The 24,080-nt window shown below is 40.0% G+C and overlaps 1 protein-coding gene across 1 annotated transcript in view; it reads left to right on the forward strand.

Moving 5' to 3' along the window:
• The window catches only part of cd276 (CD276 molecule), a 199,916-nt gene that overhangs the window by 119,793 nt on the left and 56,043 nt on the right, over nt 1–24,080 (forward strand). The window contains exon 6 of the mRNA XM_080437751.1: nt 15,249–15,290. Coding sequence (XP_080293877.1) covers nt 15,249–15,290 — 42 coding nt within the window. The remainder of the gene's footprint in view (nt 1–15,248; nt 15,291–24,080) is intronic.

Consider the following 24,080-nt stretch of genomic DNA (forward strand, 5'->3'; position numbering starts at 1 on the left):
ACGCTAGGGCAGTGGTTCTTAAAGTGCAGTGAGTTCATATGAACTGTATCGGCCTGCAGTTATTATGCCAGTCTGCAGATGAAGCTGTATGAATTGATTATCATAACATAATACAGACAGACATGCCATGGAGGACAATACACAAGGTAACAAGGCCCCGGAAAGTCTTGATCCAGCCCTGACTGAAGCGCATTTAAACTTGAGGCAAATATCAGGGGGTCCCAAGAAAAATGTGTTAACTCATTCACTGCCTGAATTATTTCTGGCCGCGTTTGCCCACTGCCAGAGATTTTTCATTGAAAAAAAAAAAGTACTCAGGCCGAGATACAGAATTTTTAAGTTTTACGTTAACAAGGAAGTGGATAGGAGTCTAGATCTTCGAAAAATCATATCTCCTTGGTCTTTGGGTAAATTTTTTTGTCAGTGGCAGTATTGGTAAACGGGAATAATTACGTTTATTACGTCAGTGGCAGTGAATGAGTATTGCGTCACAATCATTTTAACCACTTTAACCATATTTTTACGTTGACAATGTGTGCAAATCTTTGAATATATCTATTTTCAAAGCAAAGGGGATAGTTCACCCCCAAAATGTCTTTTTTTCAATCGATTACTCACCCCATGGAGAGTTGAATAAATGATTTTTTAAAAGTTTTTGTCGCATTCCTAAGCCAATAATTTGATGACCGGCAGCGGTTCCTGTAAGAGACACAAAGAGTCTCCTTTGTGTCTCCTACCGGAACCGCTGCCTACCGGCCAAATATCCATGAATTCAAGTCTCCGTGGGGTGACTAATCGATAGAAAAAAAAATATTTTTGGGGGTGAACTATCCCTTTAACTCAAATCTTTGCTTCTGGAGGTCCCCTGGTACAAAGATGGGGAGATATGTACTGCAGAATGGTGAGATGGGGGTCCACGACCAAATACACATCATTTTGGGGGTCCTTAGTGGCATGAAAAAGTTTGAGAACCACTGACTTAAATAGCACTACGTTTCCCCTCACTGGTCTATACGGGCAACCTTATTCTTTCTGCTGTCTTCTTCAGTGTCTCTCACCCACTCGTCCGTGTGGCAGCTCCCAGCGTGTGGAATGTGATGACTTATTCACGTTCTCTCCATGTAATGATACCGTACGCATACAGATGTGTAGCTGAGCTTAACCCATTCACACCGGGAACGCATCTGTGCCATTTTAACATTTCTTTGGCTATTCAAAAATAGCAGATCTACAAGCTTGTAGATTTGACTTTTTTTTTTAATTCGTGGAAAATGTGTGCAAATCCTTGAATATATATATATTTTTTTGAAAGGGAACATTTGTAACTCAAATCTTTGCTTCATGGGGGTCCCTGGAACATTTTGAGATGGGGGTCCGCGGCCAAATACATAATCATTTTGGGTGGTCCTTGAAATGGAAAAGGTTTTGAGCACTGCTGACATATAATAGCAACATAGGTTTTTAGGATTTAGAAGACATCTGTAGAATCCCCAGAAGCAAAGATATTGAGTTACAAATGTCCTCTTAAAAGAAAATACATACACTGTACATTCAAAGATTTGCACGAATTTTCTAGATTTCCCCCCCAAAAATCGCAGGTCTACAAGCTCATAGTGCCGCGCTACGAGCTTGTAGATCTGCTATTTTTTGGAATAGCCAAATAAATCTTATAATGACACAGATGCGTTCCCGGATTGAGTGGGCTAAAATAGGAGTTCTATAGCGATACACCCGGAGCTGCGGTTGCCATGGAGGGCATGCAGGAAGCAGGGGAAAGTGCAGCCTAATTGTAGGGTTGTCTTATCTTTTAATGGTGTTCCATGGCTATACGGCCAGATTGAAGTTGACTCTGTGTTGGCGTAGGACTCTGGGTAGTGAGGGTATATAGGATGGGGTCAGGCACAAGTGGAGACGCAGAAGTAAAGTCATTTTTCTTAGGCTGTCATAACGCATGTGGAGCGCTGCGGTGTGGATGCTAACACAGACCGAAAGCACAGTAGGATCAGTGTTGGAAGAAGAAGTGCTGAGGGTTTTCCTTTTTTTTTACTTAACCCATTCAAACCAGGAACGCATCTGTGAAACCACTTTATCCATATTTTATACTTTGGGCTATTCAAAGATAGCAGATATACAAGCTCATAGCGCGACACCGAGTGCCTATGCTATGCGCTTGTAGATGTGCTATTTTTGACATGATTTGTGCAAATCTTTGAATATATATATATCTATATATCTATATATCTATATATCTATATATATATATATATATATATCTATATCTATATATATATATATGTAACGCCCGGGATACAAACCCGGGTCTCCCACTCGGAAAGCCAACATCGTAACCGCTAAGCCATAGGGATATCCCTATCGCTCGGGGGAGATATTAGACTTTCAGGCCATCAGGCTGAGGTTGTGAACCACTCTGTTACACACACACATATATATATATATATATATATATATATATATATATATATATATATATATATATATATATATTCCCTTTTTTTTCTTTCTCCATTTACCATTTATGTGCAAGTTTCCAGTTAAATCTTCAAATGCATCAGAATCAGAATCAGGTTTATTGTCACATCACAGGATTACAAGGTAAAAAAGTGGGTGAAATTCGTTTTCGTACATCGTTCCCATTGCAACGTTATTTCCATAAAAAGGAGAGGGGGAGGAAGAAGAGGGGGGGGGGGCAAGTGGGAAGGGAGATCAAACAAGAGAACAACAAAAAGGCCAAACAAGTTATCTACATATGTACACGATCACACGACCACATACTTTACACGCGATAACTTTTACTCAACACACAACACATACAGTACAACAACCACTAATACTCAGACACACACAAAACACATAAATGTGTGGGACGAGGTTTGTCAATGCTGTTCCTGAATGCAGGAAGCCATATAAAGCATACATCAAGTACAAAATACAGACAACAGGGATACAAAAACAAACAGTTTCCATGAATACAGCTTGAACGCCAGACAGACGCTAGACATTAGCAGCAGCATCAGACCAATGTTCAGGAATGGGTGATGTGATACACTAGCTCATTGAGCAACGTTTTAAAGTAGGATGTTTTGCTCTTATAAATACATATGCAATATGTTTACTTCATTACACAACCTCAAAGCATTACAAAGCCAAGTATATAGAGATGTACATAAAACTAACCCCCCCACCCCTCAGTGACCGCACACATTCCAATAGACTGGATAATTTACTGCAGGTGCCTATGATAGTGACCATATTCACATGGCGGCCATATTGCTCTATAATGTCATACCTGGGTGTGATGAAAGAGCCAATTGGTCATCATGTCGCCTCGATCTCCAGGCTTTTATTTTCCTTTGCGTTTTGCTCAAAAATAAGAGCCTGGACCAAGCTGTTCACATTCCTGGCATAGGAAGTGGGAGTCAACCTTTCGTTTCCCCAACCAAACAGAGTGCAGTGGGCGTCGCTCCAAATGTTGTGACGTCAGGGCTCTCAATGCTGGGGCGGGCGCACAGATCGGTGAACCAATGGGAGCCCACGGATGTTTTCTTCTGAGATTTTGAATCCGCCCCTCTAGACCAGATATCAGAATATCATGTGAATATGGTCAGTTGTGTCACTGTCCAAAAACAAAAGAGCGTGATGTTAGTTGGTTAACCTTGGTGTTGTGAGTCCACTGAACGCAGATCTTTGCCATTTTCTTCATCCTGCCCCGTCTCATTTGGATCTGCGGTTGGTTCCTCTGTGGAGGGCTCAAAAGATCCAGCGTTTGGGGGGTACACGGGACTTGGCATCTCCCAGGTTGAAGATTCGGGAGAGTGTGCTTTGGTCTCTGCGACGTCCGAGGGTTGACTTCTTGGTACTCTCAGCACGTGGTGAGGTCCTGGACTTAGGAGAGGGCTGAGGAGAGGAAACAACGCTCCTGAAGAACTGCACAACAGCATTTTTTTCGGCAGGCTTGCGACCGGCAGAGCCTGTTTTGGGTGAGGCGGCAAGACCCCGGAACGATCCCTTGCTTCTTTTCTTTTTGTCCCCTCCAGACAAGAGCTTACTCATCTGATCCATGAGGCCGGGGGCCGGGCTCTTCTTTTTCCTGCCTTGCCCTGAGGTTTTAACGCATGTGGACATGCTAGCGGTTGGTTTGGTTTGGTCGGGTGGGGTTGGCGCTCTGTATCTACCACGCACTGTAGTAAGTAGTCCTCTTCCAAGCAATCCAAATAATGCTAAGACCCGTCGGTGCTACTTCAGGGTAGTTCGCTGCAGATCTGATCCAGAGGGGGCTGTATTTAAAGGTGTCGACCGCTGGCCGACGGGCATCATGGGAGATGAGGTGGGTCAGGGTGGGGAGCGAGGGTTAGGCGGTGGCAGTGGCATCCGTGGGTTTTTGGCCTGGGTCCAGATTTTCTTTTGGACCTTCAGTGCCTGTGGAGTCAGTCACTGCCGCCCTCGATATGGGCTAGCCATTGTTCCTCTCTCCCCGTCTGCTTCACCCAGGGCCAGAGGGACAACAAGGGTTGTCTATGAGCCTGAACGAGGACCCTAATGCAAAGCAGTGAACAGTACTGTGAGCCTATTGTTAAAATGGCTTCCGTACATCTTCTTGATTTATTGTATTTAAAATCATCGAACATACAGGCACCCAAATTAACATATGGAGCGGACTGACGGAACGGGAACTCTCATTGTGTGGAAGGCGTCAATGGCTATGGACATAGTCAGCCCAGCAGCTTTTTGTGGTTTTAAAAAAGTAATAATAACAGAAAATAACATATAACAATAACAATAATTGAAAACTAATAATCAACTCTTGCTTATTTTTATTTTATATTTTTAGATGTACTCATTTCTCATACTGTTCAAATCTCCAGTTTCATGGTGCAACATATTTCAAGTGAACTACAAAGATATTGGTGTGATAAACTGCACTGCAAGTTCACCATGAATGATGACGCTTTGGTTAAACTCTAAAGGTCCTTACACACCGGGGCGACTTTTTTTCATGCGAATAATACGTTTTTTTTTTAAACCTTATAAAGTCAATGCAAGCTTCCACACCAGTTTCGCGGAGCGAAAAAAGCGTCTTTTAATTATTCGGAACGAGTCAGAATTTTTCGTATATTCGCATATTCGCCGGGGTGTAACCGCCTTAAGAGTGACAGTGAGGAAAATCTTGCACATTGCCTGTCAATTAATATGAATGGCAATAAAATAAGTTAAAAAAATAAACAATGTTAGGTTGCAAGAGCATGTTATGAATTTTTCAAATAATACACTAAAGAAAAAAAACAAGACACACAGAAAAAGTTACATTAAAGACAAAAAATATATATAATTAAATAAGTAAGTCGACATATAGAATATATATATATTTTGACATGAAAAAGTTTGAGCACCACTGATATGGCGACATACGTTTTTTACAGAAAACTGTTTTAGAAGACATTTGTAGAATCTCCAGAAGCAAAGATTGAAGTTACAAATGTTTGCTTTAAAAATATATTCAAAGATTTGCACAAATTGTCACGATTAAAAAAAAAAAAACAGCAGATCTACAAGCTCGTAGCGTGGCACTCGGTGCAGCGTTATGAGCTTGTAGATCTGCTATTTTTGAATAGCCAAAGAAATCTAAAAATGACACAGATCTAAATGGGGGTCTAAATGGGTTAACCCATTAAGACCTGAGGCCGATTCTACACATGCCTTCTAAATCATTAGTTCTCAAACCTTTTTGTGCCAAGGACCCCCACAATGATATGTATTTGGCCGCAGACCCTCATCGCTAAAATCTAAAATGGCACAGTTTTGCTTTCCCGGTTTTAACGGGTTACCGGTATAGTAAGTAAGTATTTAGAAATATTCTGTTACAAAGTGAAAAAGTCCTGTATTCACGAATTTTACTTGAGTAAAAAGTACAAAAGGTATAAAGTTCCAAAAGTAAAACTACTCATTATGCAGAATGACCCCATTTTGCAAGTTTTAGAAATATGCGTAATAGTAGTACAGTGCAGAGTAAATGTACTTGCACCAGACTGGCAGTGAGTAAGTCATTTCTCTTGGCTGTCATGGCGCATGTGGAGCAGTAGAACATGTATGCTAACAGAGACTGAGGCAGATTGCGGTTATAAGTAGAAGACGGATATCGTCGCTGTCGAGCAGAAACCTTGGATCTCCATATTTCACTCTTTTTTTTCTCCTTTTTTACCCATTACCCATTCACCCATTTTCAACTTATCTTCATATAATTGGTCCTCACCAATGCTCATTATAATATAGTACCATTCACTCTGTGTCTCAGAGGAGGGCTGTGTGGACGGTTCAGAAACCGGCCTACCAGTGACATAATTTATTGGGAATCCAAGCTAGAAACTGCAGGCTTTCTATCCCTGGAAAGTTAACATGCTGTAATGGAAGCCATTGTTCTCGCGTTAATGAATATTTTTTTTTATTGTTTAAAAAAAAAAAAAAGGCCTTATAACGATGTCACTGGTTGGCAGGTTTCTGAAGTATACACAGCCCTCCTATGAGACACAGACCAAGTAAAAGAAAATGGTACCATTTTGCCATATAATGACATGCCCAAAATAGGGATGTCAGGTTGAAAAAGTGGTCAAGTCTATCTGTGGGTTTTATAAATATTTTACCAATAAAAAAGAGCTTGTGACTAAATAGTAACTACATCGGATCCATTGGAACACAGGTTATTTTTTCCCCATTTCCTGAAAACGACGTTGACCTTAGATCTCTTTTTGGTTCCAATTACTTTCCTCCCTACTTTTAGTCCTCCTTCCTTTACTTGCTCCCTCCCTATACCATCTATCCATCCCTCCTTCCTCTTCCCGCCCTCTGCTTCCTACAGTATGTCCTTGTCTCATTTCCTTGCCTTCCTCTCCCTCCTTCCTGACTCACCCCGGCCAACATTTACAACATATCGTTGCTGTCGGGCAGAAAAAACCTTGTATCTCCACATTTCAACTTCTTATGTTTTATTCGTTGTGAGCTTGTAGATCGGCTATTTTGACTATTTTTAAATGTTAAAAAAAAAAAGTTTTTTGACTTTTACTTGAGTAAAAGTACAAAAGTATTGGTATCAAAATGTACTTTAAGTACCAAAAGTAAAAGTACTAAAATGTTTGAAAATAGCAGATCTACAAGCTCACAACGCGTCGCAATGCGACGCATGTAAGCTTGTAGATCTGCTATTTTCAAATAGCAGATAGGTATAAAATAGGACTAAAGTGGTTAATGTATGTTTTATAATGTAATCATTTATATCTGCAAAGTAACTACCGTAACTAAAGTTTTCAAATAATTGTAGTGGAGTAAAAGTACAATATTTGCCTCTGAGATGTAGTGGAGTAGAAGTAAAAGTATAGACAATTGGAAATTGTATTTAAGTACAGTACTTGAGTAAATGTACTTAGTTACTTAACAACACTGCCAGTGTCCTATCCAGTGACCTATTGTGACCTATCCAGTGACCTATAGTGACCTATCCATTGACCTATCCAGGCCCACGGTACAAAATAAGCTCATTTGACATTTAAATGAGCGTGTGATTCAATCAGGGCGCCTCTGCCCTTGGAGATGGTGTGTAGGTGACATGGGACGTACTGTACTGCTATCTCCAGCGTGTGATGCATCTCTAAGTCACGTGGGAGGATTTAGATCATAACAGTCTGTTGGCTTCATCATAATGGAAGCCACTTCGTGCCATTATGGGCTCAGTGGGAAAGTGCATTTACTCAAGTATTTTCGAATCAATTTGTGATCCAAGTGACACCCAAAATACTACATGAAAGAGAATCAGTCACAACAAGTCCCTCGCCGTTTTGCGGGAGCAAACGGACCAAACGGTACCATTTTAATCAGGAGGTATATAGTGTACGTTGAGCATAGGGTCTACTCTGTGGCTTAGTGTGGAGGATGAGCACTGTGTCTTGGTCAGACATAGCCTGAGTGCTTCAGTCAGCAGCTCTCACTCAGCTGGGCCCCACGGATATACCCTCTGCTTCTGACCAGGTGTCTTTAAATCGTTTAATCCGGGAAAGCATCTGTGTCATTTTTAATGTATTTCTATTCAAAAATTGCAGATCTACAAGCTCATAGCTCATATGAGCTTGTAGATCTGCCATTTTTGAAAATGTGTGCAAATCTTTGTATATATATATTTTTTTTTAAAGCGAACAGTTGTCATTTATCAAATGTTCAATTGTCAAATATTTGACAAATGTCTTCTAATAAAAAAATATATATATGTTGCTATATCAGTGGTTCTCAAACGTTTTCATGTCAAGGACCCCCAAAATTATATGTTTTTGGCCGCTGACCCCCATCAAAATATGTTGAGCCCCCCCCCCCCAGAAGCAGAGATTTGAGTTAAAGATGTTTGCTTGAAAAAAAATATATAGGCCTATTCAAGATTAGCAAAATGTTTCAAGATGTTTCAAAAATAGCAGATCTAATCTAAAAGGACAGATGCTTTCACGGTCTTAATGGGTTAAAAGAGACTCTACCCCCCCCCCCCCCACCCCCCACCCCCGGGTCAAATCCCTTGAGGCTGCTTCCAGGTTATGGACTGGACTGGGACACAAACTCAGCCCCTGGTATTTAATGCATTGACCGGCCTACTTCTGATGTGGAAGGAACAATTGCTTACTGGACATTATTTTCATCCCTTGGGCTCATCATCTCATATATAGACGAGTGGATGAGGATATAGGGCCTACTGTACGTTTCAGCATGAATTAATTCATGGACGGGGTTAACATGGGGCACACTGCCTCTCTCACACAGCTGATACCAGCTGATGATACATTTACTTGAGTACTGTACTTTATTTTTTTTAAGTATCTGTACTTTACTCGAGTATTTGTATTTTTGGATACTTACACTCTGCTACATTTCAAAGAAAGAATATGGTGTTTTTGACTCCACTACATTTCGAGTAAGGGGAAAAGGGTTGTGAGCTTGTAGAGCAGCTTTTTTCAAATGTCTAATGCATACTTTAGGGTTAAAGTGGATAAATTATTTTAATACTCGTACATTTTTAGCTATGAATACGGGCGTGCCTTGGTCTATTGGTGTGTCATGGCCACACCAAGTTTGAAAACCTCTGGCCTAAACCCAAATCTATAGTGCATTCAATGAATAAACTAATGGCAGTGGTGGAAAAAGTACTTAAATGTTTTACTTAAGTAAAAGTATCAATACTACAATGTAGAAATACTCTGTTACAAGTAAAAGTCCGGAATTCACAATTTACTTGAGTAAAAGTACAAATGTATTGGTATCAAAATGTGCTTAAAAATACCAAAAGTAGAAAGTACCGTAAATTTCGGACTATAAGCCGCGACTTTTTCCCCATTTTTCGACCCTGCGGCTTATATAACGGTGCGGCTTATCTATGGATTTTTACAGCTTACGGCCACTAGGGGACCTCCTAAATCTATGGATTTTACACCCGCGGCTTATAGTCCAGTGCGGCTTATATATGTTCCAAACATTCAATTTAGCTGCTGCGGTTTATAGTCAGGTGCGGCTTATAGTGCGAAAATTACGGTACTCATTATGCAGAATGTCCCATTTCACTAGTTTTCAAATGTACAAACATCTTTTGAAAATAGCAGATCTACAAGCTCAGATCTACAAACAATGCGTCGCATCACAACGCATTGTGAGCTTGTAGATCTGCTATTTTCAATCGGCCGGAATGTACGATAGGGCTGAAGTGGTTAATGTGTGTTTTGTAATAATAATCAAAATCTACAAGTATCTAAGGTTTTCAAATAATTGTAGTGGAGTAAAAGTGCAATATTTGCCTCTGAGATGTAGTGGAGTAGAAGTAAAAGTACTGAGAATTGTAAATACTCTGGTTAAGTAAAAAATACCTCAAAACTATACTTAAGTACAGTACTTGAGTAAATGTACTTAGTTACTTTACACCGCTGACTAATGGTGAGTATGAGGGACAAACCAGTGCAGGCTGATCTCTTTCCACTCTGTGGGGCGGGGTGGTCAGCCAAGGACAACAAAAAAAAACAGCATAAACCCCACACACACTGTGGGAAATGATCCCGCCTGTCTTGATGGCCGATCCATCACTGCTTTCAGGCGTAGTATGGGGGTATCTGTGGGTCAATATGGAGGTAGTGAGTGGCATGGCTAACCCATTAAGGCCGGTAAAGAACCTGTGTCATTTTTTAGATTTCTTTGGCTATTGAAAAATAGCAGATATACAAGCTCGTAGCGCGGCACTCTGTGCTTTTAGATCTGCCCAAATTTTCACAATTTTTCTAAAAATAAATACTTCAGAACTTCAAGCTCATAGCACGAGCTTGTAGATCTGCTATTTTTGAATAGCCAAAGTATAAAATAATGGTTAATAAGTGGTGACATAGATGCGTTCCCGGTTTGAATGGGTTAAAGTAAACAGAGCTCTGTCACCTCCATGTTGGACTGTGTCACACCGTTCTTCAGGCCGTAGTATATAGGCTACTGGTTTGGTATCACATAGTAGTGTTTTTCAAGGTGCCCTCAAACCTTTTCATGTCAAGGACGCCCCAAATAAGCAAAAAAAATCACTTTAAATAATTTATATATATATATATATATATATATATATATATATATATATATATATATATATATATATATATATTTAAGATTTTCACGATTTAAAAGAAATATCAGATCTACAAGCTCATGAGCTTGTATATTTATATCTATTTTTTAATAGCCAAAGTATAAAATATGGTGGTTAAAATTATTATGACGCTAAATTAACTAATTTAGCTGGGGGCCCCCCTATTTTCAAATAGATGTATAAAAGAGGGCTAAAGTGGTTAATGTACGTTTTATAATTTAATAATTTATATCTGCAAAGTAACTAAAATAATTGCAATTGTGGAATAAAAGTACAACATTTGCCTCTGCCTCTAAGTAAAAATACAGATATTTGGAAATACTCCAATAAATGAAAAATACCTCAAAATTGTAAATTGTACTGTACTTATCCCCGCCACTGTACATGCTTATCCCCGGCTTATGTTTACCATTTATATTCACATTATTTGCGCTGGTCAGTGGAGCAAACCTAAACATAATATGGTATGTGTGTGCACTATAGCCTGTCTTTGCCGTAGGCATGTTGTCCTTTACATAATATGACTGTCTCTGTTTTCAACTGAAGATGATAAGACACAAAATCTTTGTAACGCTAACAGCCGCAGCCGAGACGTTTTGCATCAGTAGTTCTATCTGCACCCTGCAAAGACCTGAGATGTCCCCATGGATGTGTCCTTTTCTTATGAATTCAGTGGTTATTCGAGCTAGTAGGTTGTTCCCTAATTTGGTGGTTGGAGCAGGAGAAACATCTCTCTTCGGGGTGCACTCTTTGTCACTTTACAGGCCCTCATAGACATCAACGATAGGTGTGGATGTTTTATTGCCATCCGTCATACCTTAGTACCGTACTATTGGACTGCAAGTTTAATGATTAACCAGCGGTGGTAGAGATCTTTTAAAAGTAGCAATACCAGCTTTAGGAAATGTCTGTGTTAAACATTTGACTTGAGTACAGGTACACACATTCATTGGCTCAGAGGTTCGGGATTAGGTTTTCATACAGTAGGTTATTTATAGGTTCCATCCAGTTATTACACTGGCCCCGGGGCACAGCCCGAAGAAAGAGAAAAGAAAGAGAAAAGCATCAAAATGTACTTAGAGTACCACATTTAAAAGTACTCAAATTTGTCAAAACTTTGTTGAAAAAAGACGATCGACGAGCTCAGAACGCGTCGCGATGCAACGCTCTCTGAGCTTGTAGATCAGCTAGCTTCAAATAGCCAAAACATAAACATACTCGAGTACAGTAAAAGTACCTCAAAATTCTACTGAAGTACATTTACAGTACTTGAGTAAATAAATATGTAGTTACTTTCCACCCACTGTCACGTTACAAGCTCTCATGGACATCAGTCTGGATGTTTTGTGCCAAACCTTCATAGCTTAGTGCCTTACTGTTGGACTGCAAGTTTAAACCATTCAATCCGGGAACGCATCTGTGTCATTTTAGATTCCTTTGGCTATTCAAAAAATAGCAGATATATAAGCTCCTATGAACTAGCAGTAGATCTGCTATTTTTGAAAGATTTTGAAATGTGTGCAAATCTTTGAATATATATTTTTAAAGCGAACATTTGAACTCAAATCTTTGCTTCTGGGGGATTCTACAAATCTTCTAAATCCTAGCAGTTTAAAAGCTTTTTTTTGTTTTGAAAAACCTTTTTCATGTCAAGGACCACCCAAAATTATGTTTTTGGCCGCCGATCCCCATCAAAATATGTTGTTCCAGGGACCCCCCAGAAGCAAAGATTTGAGTTAAAAATGTTGTTGCAAAAAATATTTATTCAAAGATTTACACAAAATATTTTTCAAAAATAGCAGATCTACAAGCTCGTAGCGCGGCACTCGGTGCCGCGCTATGAGCTTGTATATCTGCTATTTTTTTAATAGCCAAAGAAATCTTAAAAATGATGATGCGTTCCCGGTCCGAATGGCTTAATGACTGACTTGTGTGTTGGATGGGATTGTGCACTGTGTGCCACTGTGAAAGCCACTTTCTCTTTTCAACAACCATATCCACTTGGCTCCGGACTGCGGAGAAAAAAAAGCCGATGCTCAAATGTGACCTTATGAAATGAATCCCCCCACCATAGAAAAAAAAAAAAAATTCCAACCCAAATGATCGTTTTGAGTGGGCTGCCATAAATAGATGGGCATGCCATGCAAAGGCAGCCGAACGCCGCACGGAGCTCGGAATGAATCACTCTGAGAAATGATAACCTGTGGGCATATGCATACGCTGTGTGTTTGCAAAAAATATATATCTGAATTCAGAATAGCACTGAGGAAACGGAGACTCCGAGAGAATGGTGTGGGCACATTTATAACCCATCGAGACCGGGAGCGCATCTGTGCAACCGCTTAAACCATTATTTTATACTTTCGCTATTCAAAAATAGCAGATATACAAGCTCATAGCGCGGCACTCGGTAGATTTGCTTGCAGATCTGCTATTTTTGAAAAATCTTGAAAACTTGTGCAAATCCTTGAATATATATTTTCAAAGCGAACGTTTGTAACTCAAATCTTTGCTTCTGGGGGTCCCTCGAACAAACTATTTTGAGATGGGGGTCCCTTGGCCAAATACATATAATTTTGGGTGGTCCGTGACATGAAAAAGTTTGAGCACCACTGATATAGCAACATTAGTTTTTTCAGAAAACTGTTAGGATTTAGAAGACATTTGTAGATTTCCCGGATTGAATGGGATAAGCATATATATTTGAAATCCAATCTTGGGAAACTTCGGCGCATGTTTTCTCTGCTGTAATTATGAGGAGTTTTTCCCTCTTTAATTTCCCCAGAGGATTAGGGTATTTTTTTCTGTCAAAGTGAAGTAAAATTGCGGCAGACAGACATAGGCAATGCGGCATTTGTGTTGCCCTGACATTTAATTTTGTTCAATTATCGGTTTAATCTATGCAAGCCTTACGTGTCAGACACTAAATGGTGGCTCTCAAGCCCGATTGCAGTGACGGTGGTGTCATAAAATTCTAATCAGCCACTTGGTTTCTTCCGTAGCCAGACATTTTATCTTTAATTGTGTGTGTGTGTTTGGGAGAGTGAATGTCTGTCCTCGTGTGTGCACTGCACATATCGTTGATGTGGGGCAGAAACTTTTTGGGTTATTTTTTTGTTAATTAACGCCTTTCTTGATCATACTACATAGACCGTAAAAATGAATGGACAAAGTGACGCCATTGGTTGGTTTATTTTTCAGCGATTTAAAATCCGCCATCTTTCCATATCCCTTGCCGAAATGCTAACGGGAATTTATGCTATTCTGCTGACATCTGCTGGGCCATTGATAGGAACAGCAGGCTGAACGAGAACCCGGAAGTGAGCTTCAATTCCAGCGAAGGGGGTTTTTGCCCCTTAGGCGTCACACAAAAGCATCAAAAGTAGCAGATCCACAAGCTTGAAACGCAACGCGTTTTGAGCTTTTGAATCCTGAAAAGTAACAGTTTCGGACATACAATACATGAATGTTTGCAATGTGCGCGTGTGTGTGTGTGTGTGTGTGTGTGTGTGTGTGTGTGTGTGTGACAGCTATCGTCGCTGTCAGGTGGAAAACCTTGTATGTCCAAAACCTTCCGCGTTTTGAGCTTGTAGATCTGCTACTTTTGATGCTTTTGTGTGACGCTGTAGTAGGATCAATAGGGCGTTAATTTATGAAAAAACACAAGTTAAAATAAGGAGATAAGACGTTTCTGCCCGACACCGACGATATGCACGAGCGTGTGCATGCATGTGTGTGTGTGTGTGTGTGTGTGTGTGTGTGTGTGTGTGTGTGTGTGTGTGTGTGTGTGTGTGTGTGCCAGTGTGTGGCAGCCATCACGGCGGGCTGTCAGTCCCTGGCTCTGTGTTGACAGTGGGCTTTCAGAGGGCCGGCGGCTCTTAGCCTAATGTGATTACTGTCTGTGTGAGACCCAGCCTCATCCAGCCACTCACAGACACTCTGACCCAGCCAGCTGTGAAGGATGAGCAGCACACCATGGGCTTAGAGATGAAGTGGTGGCCACACACACACACACACACACCACACACACACACACACACACACACACACACACACACACACACACACACACACACACACACACACACACACACACACACACACACACACACACACACACACACACACACACACACACACACGTCAGAAAAGGAACTGCGTTGTGTGTGTGTGTGTGTGTGTGTGTGTGTGCTTTTCTTGATCATCTTAATGCACTAGGGGTTCTCAAAGTGGAGTCCGGGGGAAAGTGGGGACCCCACCTCCCCAGGCCCAGGGATCCTTGGTGGGGGGGGGGGGGGGGGGGGGGTTTCCGAGCTACAAGCTCACAACGAGTCACGTTATTTTCTTTCTTTCTTTTTCATCTTGAACATAATCTCGAAAAAAAAAAACAGTTTCATGTATTTATTTATCTTTCACACATTTTTCTCTTTCAAAATATTTCCAGATTTCCCGCATCCAAATACATATGAATTAAAGGGATAGTTCACACAAAAAAGTACTTATTTTCTATCAATTACACACCCCATGACACCTTGAATTCATGGAGATTTTCTTTCACCCCCCCCCCCCCCTCTCCCTTTTCATCCTGCAGCCGAAGAAGCCAAGGAGCTGGAGGAAGAGGAGTCAAAAACAGGTCAGCCAATGCACATCTGTTGGCCTCTGTTAGCCTGTGTTTTAGCCAGAAGTGCTGACCAGCTGCTTATAGCGAGCGGAGAGCGCCGGGTTAGAGCTGCTCCTGCTGCTATGTGACTACTGGGAGCTCATTTGAAGTCTGGGCTACTTTTGCTAAAAAAAAAGAGGAAATGGATTTAACCCATTAAGACCGGGAACGCATCTGTGTTCATTTTAGATTTATTTAGCTATTCATTTATTTATCTTTTTATTTTTTTATCTTGAAAATTTGTGAAAATCTTTGAATATATATATATATATGTTTTAAAGCGAAAATGTTTAACTCCGATCTGTGCTTCTGGGGGTCCCTGGAACGACATATTTTGAGATGGGGGTCCGCGGCCAAATACATATCATTTTGGGTGGTCCTTGACACGGAAAAGTTGGAGCACCACTGATACAGCAACATACTGTTGGGATTTAGAAAACATTTTTAAGATATGTATTTGGCCTCGGACTCCCATCTCCCAAAATGTTTTGTTCCAGGGACCCCCAGAATCAAAGATTTGAGTTAAAAATTTTCGCTTTAAAAATATGTATGTAAAAAAATTTGTAAAAATGTTTTTCAAAAAATAGCAGATCTACAAGCTCATAGCGCGGCACTTGAGCTTGTAGATCTGCTATTTTTGAATAGCCAAATAAATCTTAAAATGACACAGATGCGTTCCAGGATGGAATGGGTTAACTGGTGCCCCACTGCTCAGAGCTCCATAAGAATGCCATGCTAAGACCTCAACCCTGTCTGGAGCCTGCACCACCGGGTCCTTTTCCCTGAGAAGGAGTGCAGTCCTCCAGGGGTGCAAACAGTTAATCAAACTAATTGATTTATAAAAAATAATCAATAATCAATGTGACAAAGTATTATCAATTTGACTAAGGCAGCATTACTGAGGTAAAGCGGGGCAAGGCCATGAAGACGTAAAACAAACATAAGAACTCATTCTGAACTTGTTGCAGGTTCTTAATGGACTTCTTGGATGGGCCAGATAAAAGTGACAGAATTGAGTCTACTAGAAACAAAACAACAGCTATATGAGTTTTTCACCGTCGGCAATGGAGATAATATCGTGGACTTTAGAGATATTTCCGAGGTGATAATATGTTGTTTTGCAGACATTGCTCACGTGGTTATCGGAACTTAGATCGCTATCGAAGACAACTCGATTTCTGTGCTTTTTTGGCCTTCAGACTCATAGAGTCTAAAAAAGGAGGGTAGCATATCTGTTCTTTGTTTTATTTCCAATAACAGGGACCGTTGTCTTGTCTTTGTTTAACCCATTAAGACCGGGAACGCATCTGTATTATTTTTATAGATTTCTTCGGCTATTCAAAAAAAGCAGATATACAAGCTCATCATAGCGCTTTGTAGATCTGCTATTTTTGAAAAATCGTGAAAGTTTGTGTAAACATTTGTAACTCAAATCTTTGCTTCTGGGGATTCTACAAATGTCTTCTAAATCCCACAGTTTTTCTGAAAAACATATGTTTCTATATCAGTGGTGATCAAACTTTTTCATGTCAAGGACCCCCAAAATTATATGTATTTGGCCACGGACCCCGATCTCAAAATATTTAGGTCCAGGGACCCCCCAGAAGCAAAGATTTGAGTTACAAATGTTTGCTTAAAAATATATATATTTTTTTATTTTAAAAAATCATGATTTTATTTTTACAAATCTTTGAATACATTATATTCAAAGATTTGTAAAAAAAAAATCATGATTTAAAAAAATAGCAGATCTACAAGCGCATAGCGCGGCACTCGGTGCCGCGCTATGCGCTTGTAGATCTGCTATTTTTTAATAGCCAATAATATATGGATAAAGTGGTTACACAGATGCGTTCGCGGTCTGAATGGGTTATCTGCAGAAAGTAGGGAGCTGATAGACTTGTGGGCACCAGGTGTTGATTTATTGATAATACTAGCTCTTGGATGTCCAACGCCCAAGGATTCAAACCCAGGTCTCTCTTGCGGAAAGGGAAAAGCCAGACATCTTAACCACTAGCCTAAGAGGGAGATATCCCCCCTTGGTCCCCCCTTGGTCCCTGGGGGAGATATTAGACGTTTTGGTCTTCAGGCAGAGGCTCTGAGCTCACCCTGCTACAGAAGCATAGAGATTAAATAATAAAGGCAAATGATAGAGCCTTGGGGGGCTCCACTTTAACCACTTTAACCCTATTTCACACTTTGGCTATTTTTTGAGAAAGAAAATGAAAAAATCTGGGATAATTTTCTCTTTTGGGAGTCGCCTGGCATAAAATATTTTCAGACGGCGTCTGCGGCCAAATACATGTTAATCTGGGGGTCCTTGACATGAAAAAGGTTTGAGAACCACTGTGTCATATTCAACCGTATCAAATCCAGCAATAAGATGGAAGACAACCAGTACCTGAATCTCTATTATTAACCCATTCAATGCAGCAAAGCATCTGTGTCACTTTAGATTCTTTGGCAGATCTACAAGCTCATAGCGTGGCACCGAGTGCCGCGCTATGAGCTTGTAGATCTGCTATTTTTTTGAAAAATCTTGAAAATGTGTGCAAATCTTCCCTGGATCTTCCCTGGAACTAAAATATTTTCCCAGTTTTTCAAAAAGTCACAGAGATGCGTTCCTGGATTGAATGGGTTAACTCTCCGATAATTTAGCACCTTAAGGCCCCAGAAACCTAGACTGAAATACCTCATTAACATCACTGGAATGGAGATAGTCTATTAACTACTGTAGATGGACACTACACTATACTTTCTCTGTTATTTTGCCAAGAAAGGCAATGTTAGAGATCAGTCTATAGTTAACAAGCACAGAGGAGTCAAGATTGCTTAAATGGATCTATTTATGGAAACAATATATATATAGTCTCTGTCGGATGGAAACCTCATACTGTATGTCCAAAACTGTTACTTCTCGGGATTCAGGATTCAAATGCAAAAACAGCAAAAGTAGCAGATCGAGATTCAAAACCGAGCTTACAGATGTGTTTTTTTTAATGCTTTTGTGTGACAATCTAGTATGATCAAGTAGGGCGTTAATTTACAAAAAAAAACACAAAAAAGTTAAAATATGGAGATAAGAGGTTTCTGCCCGACAGCAACGTAATATGCTTTAATTGTTTCCTTAGCCTCCAATCATTCAATACAAATAAAGTCGATGGACAGTCAGCTGTGGGTTGGCATTGGTAAGGCATTACTCAGCTTTCTGTGGTGTTGGAAACATCCAGGTTTTATTGGGGCGACTCTACACAGAAACCTGTGTGCGATCCAGCACCCATTTAAAGCCAATATCGTCGCTGTCGGCCAGAAACCTCTTATCTCCATCAATCTGCTACTTTTTCCGTTTTTGAATTTGAATCCTGAAAAGTAACAGTTTTGGACATATGAGGTTTCCACCCGACAGAGACGATATGATAATGTAATAGAGAAATATGGCTTCATCTATTATTTTCTTTCTGGCAAAATGTAACACTTTGTCCATTTTCACATTGGGTTTTCAGAAAGAGGAATTCACATTTACTTCACTAAGCTTGTAAACTCTGTTGAGCTTCTTTAATCTGTCTAAAAGAAGACTCACCTTACTTTACGGATATAGCCTTTTTTTACTTCTTATGCCACGAACAATGCGAGAACAAAGCTTACACAAATGTCAGGAATACAGAGAAAGGTGGTGGGAGAGGTAGTGGTGATATAACTAAATACTGTACATATACTCGAGTACTGTACTTCAGTACAATTTCTTTGGTACTTTTACTTGACTTTTTCAATACTTCACTACATCTCTGAGGCATATATTGTATTTTTTACTCCACTGCATGCGTTTGGCATCTTTAGTTACTGGTTACTTTGCACATAAAAAAAAATTGTTAATACAAAACCCCTATTTTATCCTCAAGCTGTTTGAAAAGAGCCGATCTACAATCTCACAACGCGTTACATTGTGAGCTTGTAGATCGTCTATTTTCAAACAAATTGCACACATTTTGAAATAATATATTCAAAACATGAGTGCTTCTACTTTTGGTACTAAGTACATTCAGCTGCCAATACTTTTGTACCTTCACTCAAGATCCTGAATACAGGACTTTTACTTGTAACAGACTATTTCTACATTGAGGTATTGATACCTTTACTTAACCAGGAACGCATCTGTGTCATTTTAGATTTCTTTGGCTATTCAAAAATAGCAGCTGTATACAAGCTCATAGCGCTGCACCGAGTACTGTAGTTCTATGAGCTTGTAGATCTGCAATTTTGGGAAAAAATCTTTCAATATATTGTTTAAAGCGAACCTTTTTAACTCAAACCTTTGCTTTTGGGGGTACCTGGAACAAAATATTTTGAGACATTTTAATTTTTTATATTTTTTTCAAAAAACATTTTTAGAATCGGCCTCAGGTCTTAAAGGGGAATTTTGCCCCACGGTTTTCTTACCTTTTCTATGATGTTATGATATCCTAGGATGAATGGTACAGTAGAAAACTTTTGTAACTCCATCCCGGGTCTGCCACAGCTAAAAGCGCGCGCCTATGGTCCTTGCGCTAAATCGCGTATTTTAACACATTGGGTGCCAGCATTTTTTCATAACAACTTACGTTGGGTGCCAGCATTCTCCCCATTGACTGCGCTTTGCTGTTTAAAGCTCTAGACTCCATGAGGAGCAAATCCATGTAAAAAAAAACATCCATTCATGTTGCGCGATGACCCTGGCTACAGCCTGGAACGATAACATTTCACTCGCGAGTTACAATGGGGGGGGATCGCGCATCGCGCATGACCGGTTTTCCCCACCGGAAACAGATTCGGAGATATAGGTGTTTTAAAGAAGGAAATAGACAGGAAGTGGATGGCAGCCATGTTTTTGTTTTTCCGGTGATCTATCTGGCCTATCCTTCTCAAGATCACAATGGGTACTCCCAGAGCTGCTCTAGCCCCGCCCGTGTGGAGAAAAACGAAAAAAACAAAAAGACATATTTCACGGTCTGGACCGTGTTCGGCACCGGACCGCTACTCTGCGCAAACACGGTTCAGACCGTGTTTGGCACCCGATGTGTTAATAGCTTTTTTCTTTTGTTTTCTTTTGGTGAGATCTGACGTTCATAGTGACAGAACACTATGCAACGGCATTGTCTTGAATGCGCACCACCGGAAGTCTCGCTAGACGAGATTTCGTGAAATCTCGTCTAGCGAGACTAGCGAGACTAGCGAGACTATCATAACATCATAGAAAAGTTAAGAAAACCAATATTCCCCTTTAATGGGTTAAGTTAAAAAAAATAGTACTTTTTCCAGTAGAATTAGGGTGGTGGGGGAGCACATGCAGCCCATGGGGATCACCAATGCACGGTTGAGTAATATTATGCGAACAAGCGCTTACGCGCCGCTGTGCAGGGGTCTGTTTTAATTAGTGATCTAGGGGTTATCCTGTGACCCATATCTACTAATAATGAAGGCATCATGGCTGCTCTATTTACATATGTTTAAGGCGCTAATGTGTGACCACTGGCAGGAATTCATGTGGCGAAAGGAGAAAAAAAAGCAGTGGCTCAAGTACGGTATATATAAAGAGAGCTTGTTTGGTGCAGGGGGGCAACAATTAATCTAACGGACTGTATCAATTTCATTGATTTTTTTGTTTAAATACATATTCGATTAATAATCAATTCCTATTTTTGGTACCGGTATGTCAATATAGGTGAAAAGCTTAACCACTTAAACCCAAGCATCGGTATTGTGGGGAAAGCTTTCACTGAACATAGCAGATCGACAAGCTCACAGCGCGACACGTAACGCGTTGTGTCGCGTTGTGTCGCGTTGTGGATTGGCTATTTTCAGCGAAAGCTTTCCCCACAATAACGGAATACCGAAAAGACTAGTATCGAGCCCTGAGAGACACCGGTTACCCATATGGGGTTTAAGTGGTTAAGAAAAAAAAGAAAAAAAAGTTCTATAATATCTAATATCTATAATACCTAATATCTACAAGCTGAGAACTTTAGACCGTATTGCGTCAGGTACAATAAGACACCGACTGGTAGCCCTGCCTATAAGCTCATAAGCCCAATATATCCCCCTTTGCCAAGAGGGGGGGGATTCCCTCTTGCCTGAGTGTGGTAGATGTTTGGTCTCCCACCTGGGTGTTACTGTTGCAATTATCTCTCCCTGTTGGGGGGGCACTCTTCTCACGTGTAACTGTACTTAATGTTTGACGTCTCTGTTGGGTAGAAACCTCATATATCCCAAATTGTTACTTTTCAGGATTCAAATTCACAAATATCAAAAGTAGCAGATCTACAAGCTCGAAACGCGTCGCTTCCCGCCACGTTTCGAGCTTGTAGATCTGCTACTTTTGATGCTTTTGTGTGATGCTGTAGTATGATCAAGTACGGCGTTAATTTTACGGAAAAAACTATGGAGATAAGAGGTTTCTGCCCGACAGCGATGTTATCCAAGCAACTGTGGTTGACTACATTTATTGGTGGTTGGTGAACCAGTGAACCCTGGACACATCTCTGGGGTCGTGACCTCCGCCTCCTCCCACTACTCCCTGCCCACTAGGACAGGACAAAATATATATGAAAGATAACTTATGATGCTACATTGATGTACATACTGTACTGCTGCCCTCTCTGTGAGTGCACTTGATGTGTTCTCAATACACGTGCATTTAGTTTTCTTATTCATATAAATGTAATGTACAGTAATATGCTACTTATCCTTTGTGTACATTTTCAACATGTGTAATAATTCACTTTATTCACCTACCTACCAGCCTCTACGGTCTAAGGTGTACTTTATTAATATTGTTATTATCAACTATTTATTAAATTACATGTATAAAATATTAAAATAAGTAAATAGCTAAACATTGAAAAAAAATGAAATACAACAACCTCACATGTCCTCATTATGTGCAAACATACCTGGCAATACAATTAATTCTGATTAAAGAGTAATGGTGTCATCCACATGTCAAAACAACATAGTGGTAATTGATCTCCTGATGAACCTGTCATTTTTTTATGGTGATTGAGTTTTAAGTCAGGCTTGGACTGGTAAATCAATGCATTTCAATAATTGACACACGCTATTTCCAATTAAAATATAGATTAATAAAGTGTCTTAAATTAGGTGTATAGGTTTAGGTTACGGCTCTGTTACGGGTCTTGAATTATGGTTACTACGCCAGATGCCTGCAAATATATCTAATGGATATAAAAAAAAAAGCAGGCTAAACTTGAGAGTGTGAAGACTTTGGAAGCACTTAACTTTGGAGAACATAGTCCCATAATAGAACCATAAATCTCACAGTAGTCGCGACTTCCCGTGGTTTTCAACCATCTCACATGGATTTATGTTTGAGAACTCCAGGCGAAATTAATGCGTCTCTAAACTTTTTTACAGTAACAACTTCATTTCCCACCTATAGTGTACACAGGGATGCCAGGTTGTGTTATGGGCAGTGGAAAAAGTACTCAAATTCTTTACTGAAGTAAAAGTACCAATACTGCAATATAGAAATACTCTGTTACAAGTAAAAGTCCAGAATTCAAAATGTACTTGAGTAAAAGTACAAAAGTAAAATATACTTAAAGTACAAAAAGTAAAAGTATTAAAATATTTGAAAATAGCAGATCTACAAGCTCACAACGTGTCGCGACGCGACGCGTTGTGAGCTTGTAGATCGGCAATTTTCAAATAGCCTATGTATAAAATAGGGCTGAAGTGGTAAATGAATGTTTTATAATATAATAATTTATATCTGCAAAGTAACTAGTAACTAAAGTTTTCAAATAATTGTAGTGGAGTAAAAGTACAATATTTGCCTCTGAGATGTAGTGGAGTAGAAGTAAAAGTACTGAAAATTGGTAATACTCCAGTAAAGTACAAATACCTAAAAATTGTACTTAAGTACAGTAGTTAAGCAAATGTACTTAGTTACTTTCCACCACTGGTTATGGAATGCCAGTGTATTCCCTGTGGCAACATGATAGAATGTAACGCCAGGGGTCCTGTGGCTACTGTCCCTTGTCCCTATGGACATGCTTAAACTGTGGCTCTTCATGTTCCCTCAGGAGCCTATGGCTTCCAGCAGTGGTGGAAGAAGTAGTTTTTTACTTGAGTTATTAAGACCGGCAGCCGATTCTACAAAGTGTTTTTTGCTAAGGACCCCCCCCCCCTGAAAAGGTTTTGTTCCAGGGACCCCCCTGAGAACAGAAGATTTGTGTTAAAAAATGCAGATGTACAAGCTTGTAGATCTGCTATTTTTGAATAGCCAACGCTTAGATGACACAGATGCTTTCCCGGTTTTAATGGGTCAAACTGTGACGAGTAAAAGTCCTGTATCCAAAATGTTACTTGCGTAAAAGCACAACGTTTTGGCATCAAAATGTTCCAGAATAGTAAAAGTACAATATTTTTTAAAAGTACAATATTTAACTCTGAGATGTAGGTGGAGTATATAAGACCAAGCATTGCAAAAATGGACACACTCAAGTAAAGTACCTCAAAATGGTACTTATAAGTACAGTAGTACTTGAGTAAATGTACATAGTTTAGTTTCCGCCGCTGGCCTCCAGTCTCAAGAAGACATTAGGTGAAGATGTCTGCCCTCCATTGCTCGCTAGGGGGACCATTCTCATACCTACAGTAGTAGGAAAGCCATTCAGTAGGCAGCACTAAGAGAGAGAATAGAATAAGCAACAGAGGTGACTTTCAGTCTGGAACAGCTGTCCTTGTTTCAGTTTTTTTCCCCCTCTG

Source organism: Gymnoscopelus braueri (genome assembly GCF_963280865.1).
Source record: "Gymnoscopelus braueri genome assembly, chromosome: 1".
NCBI classification, from domain to species: domain Eukaryota; kingdom Metazoa; phylum Chordata; class Actinopteri; order Myctophiformes; family Myctophidae; genus Gymnoscopelus; species Gymnoscopelus braueri.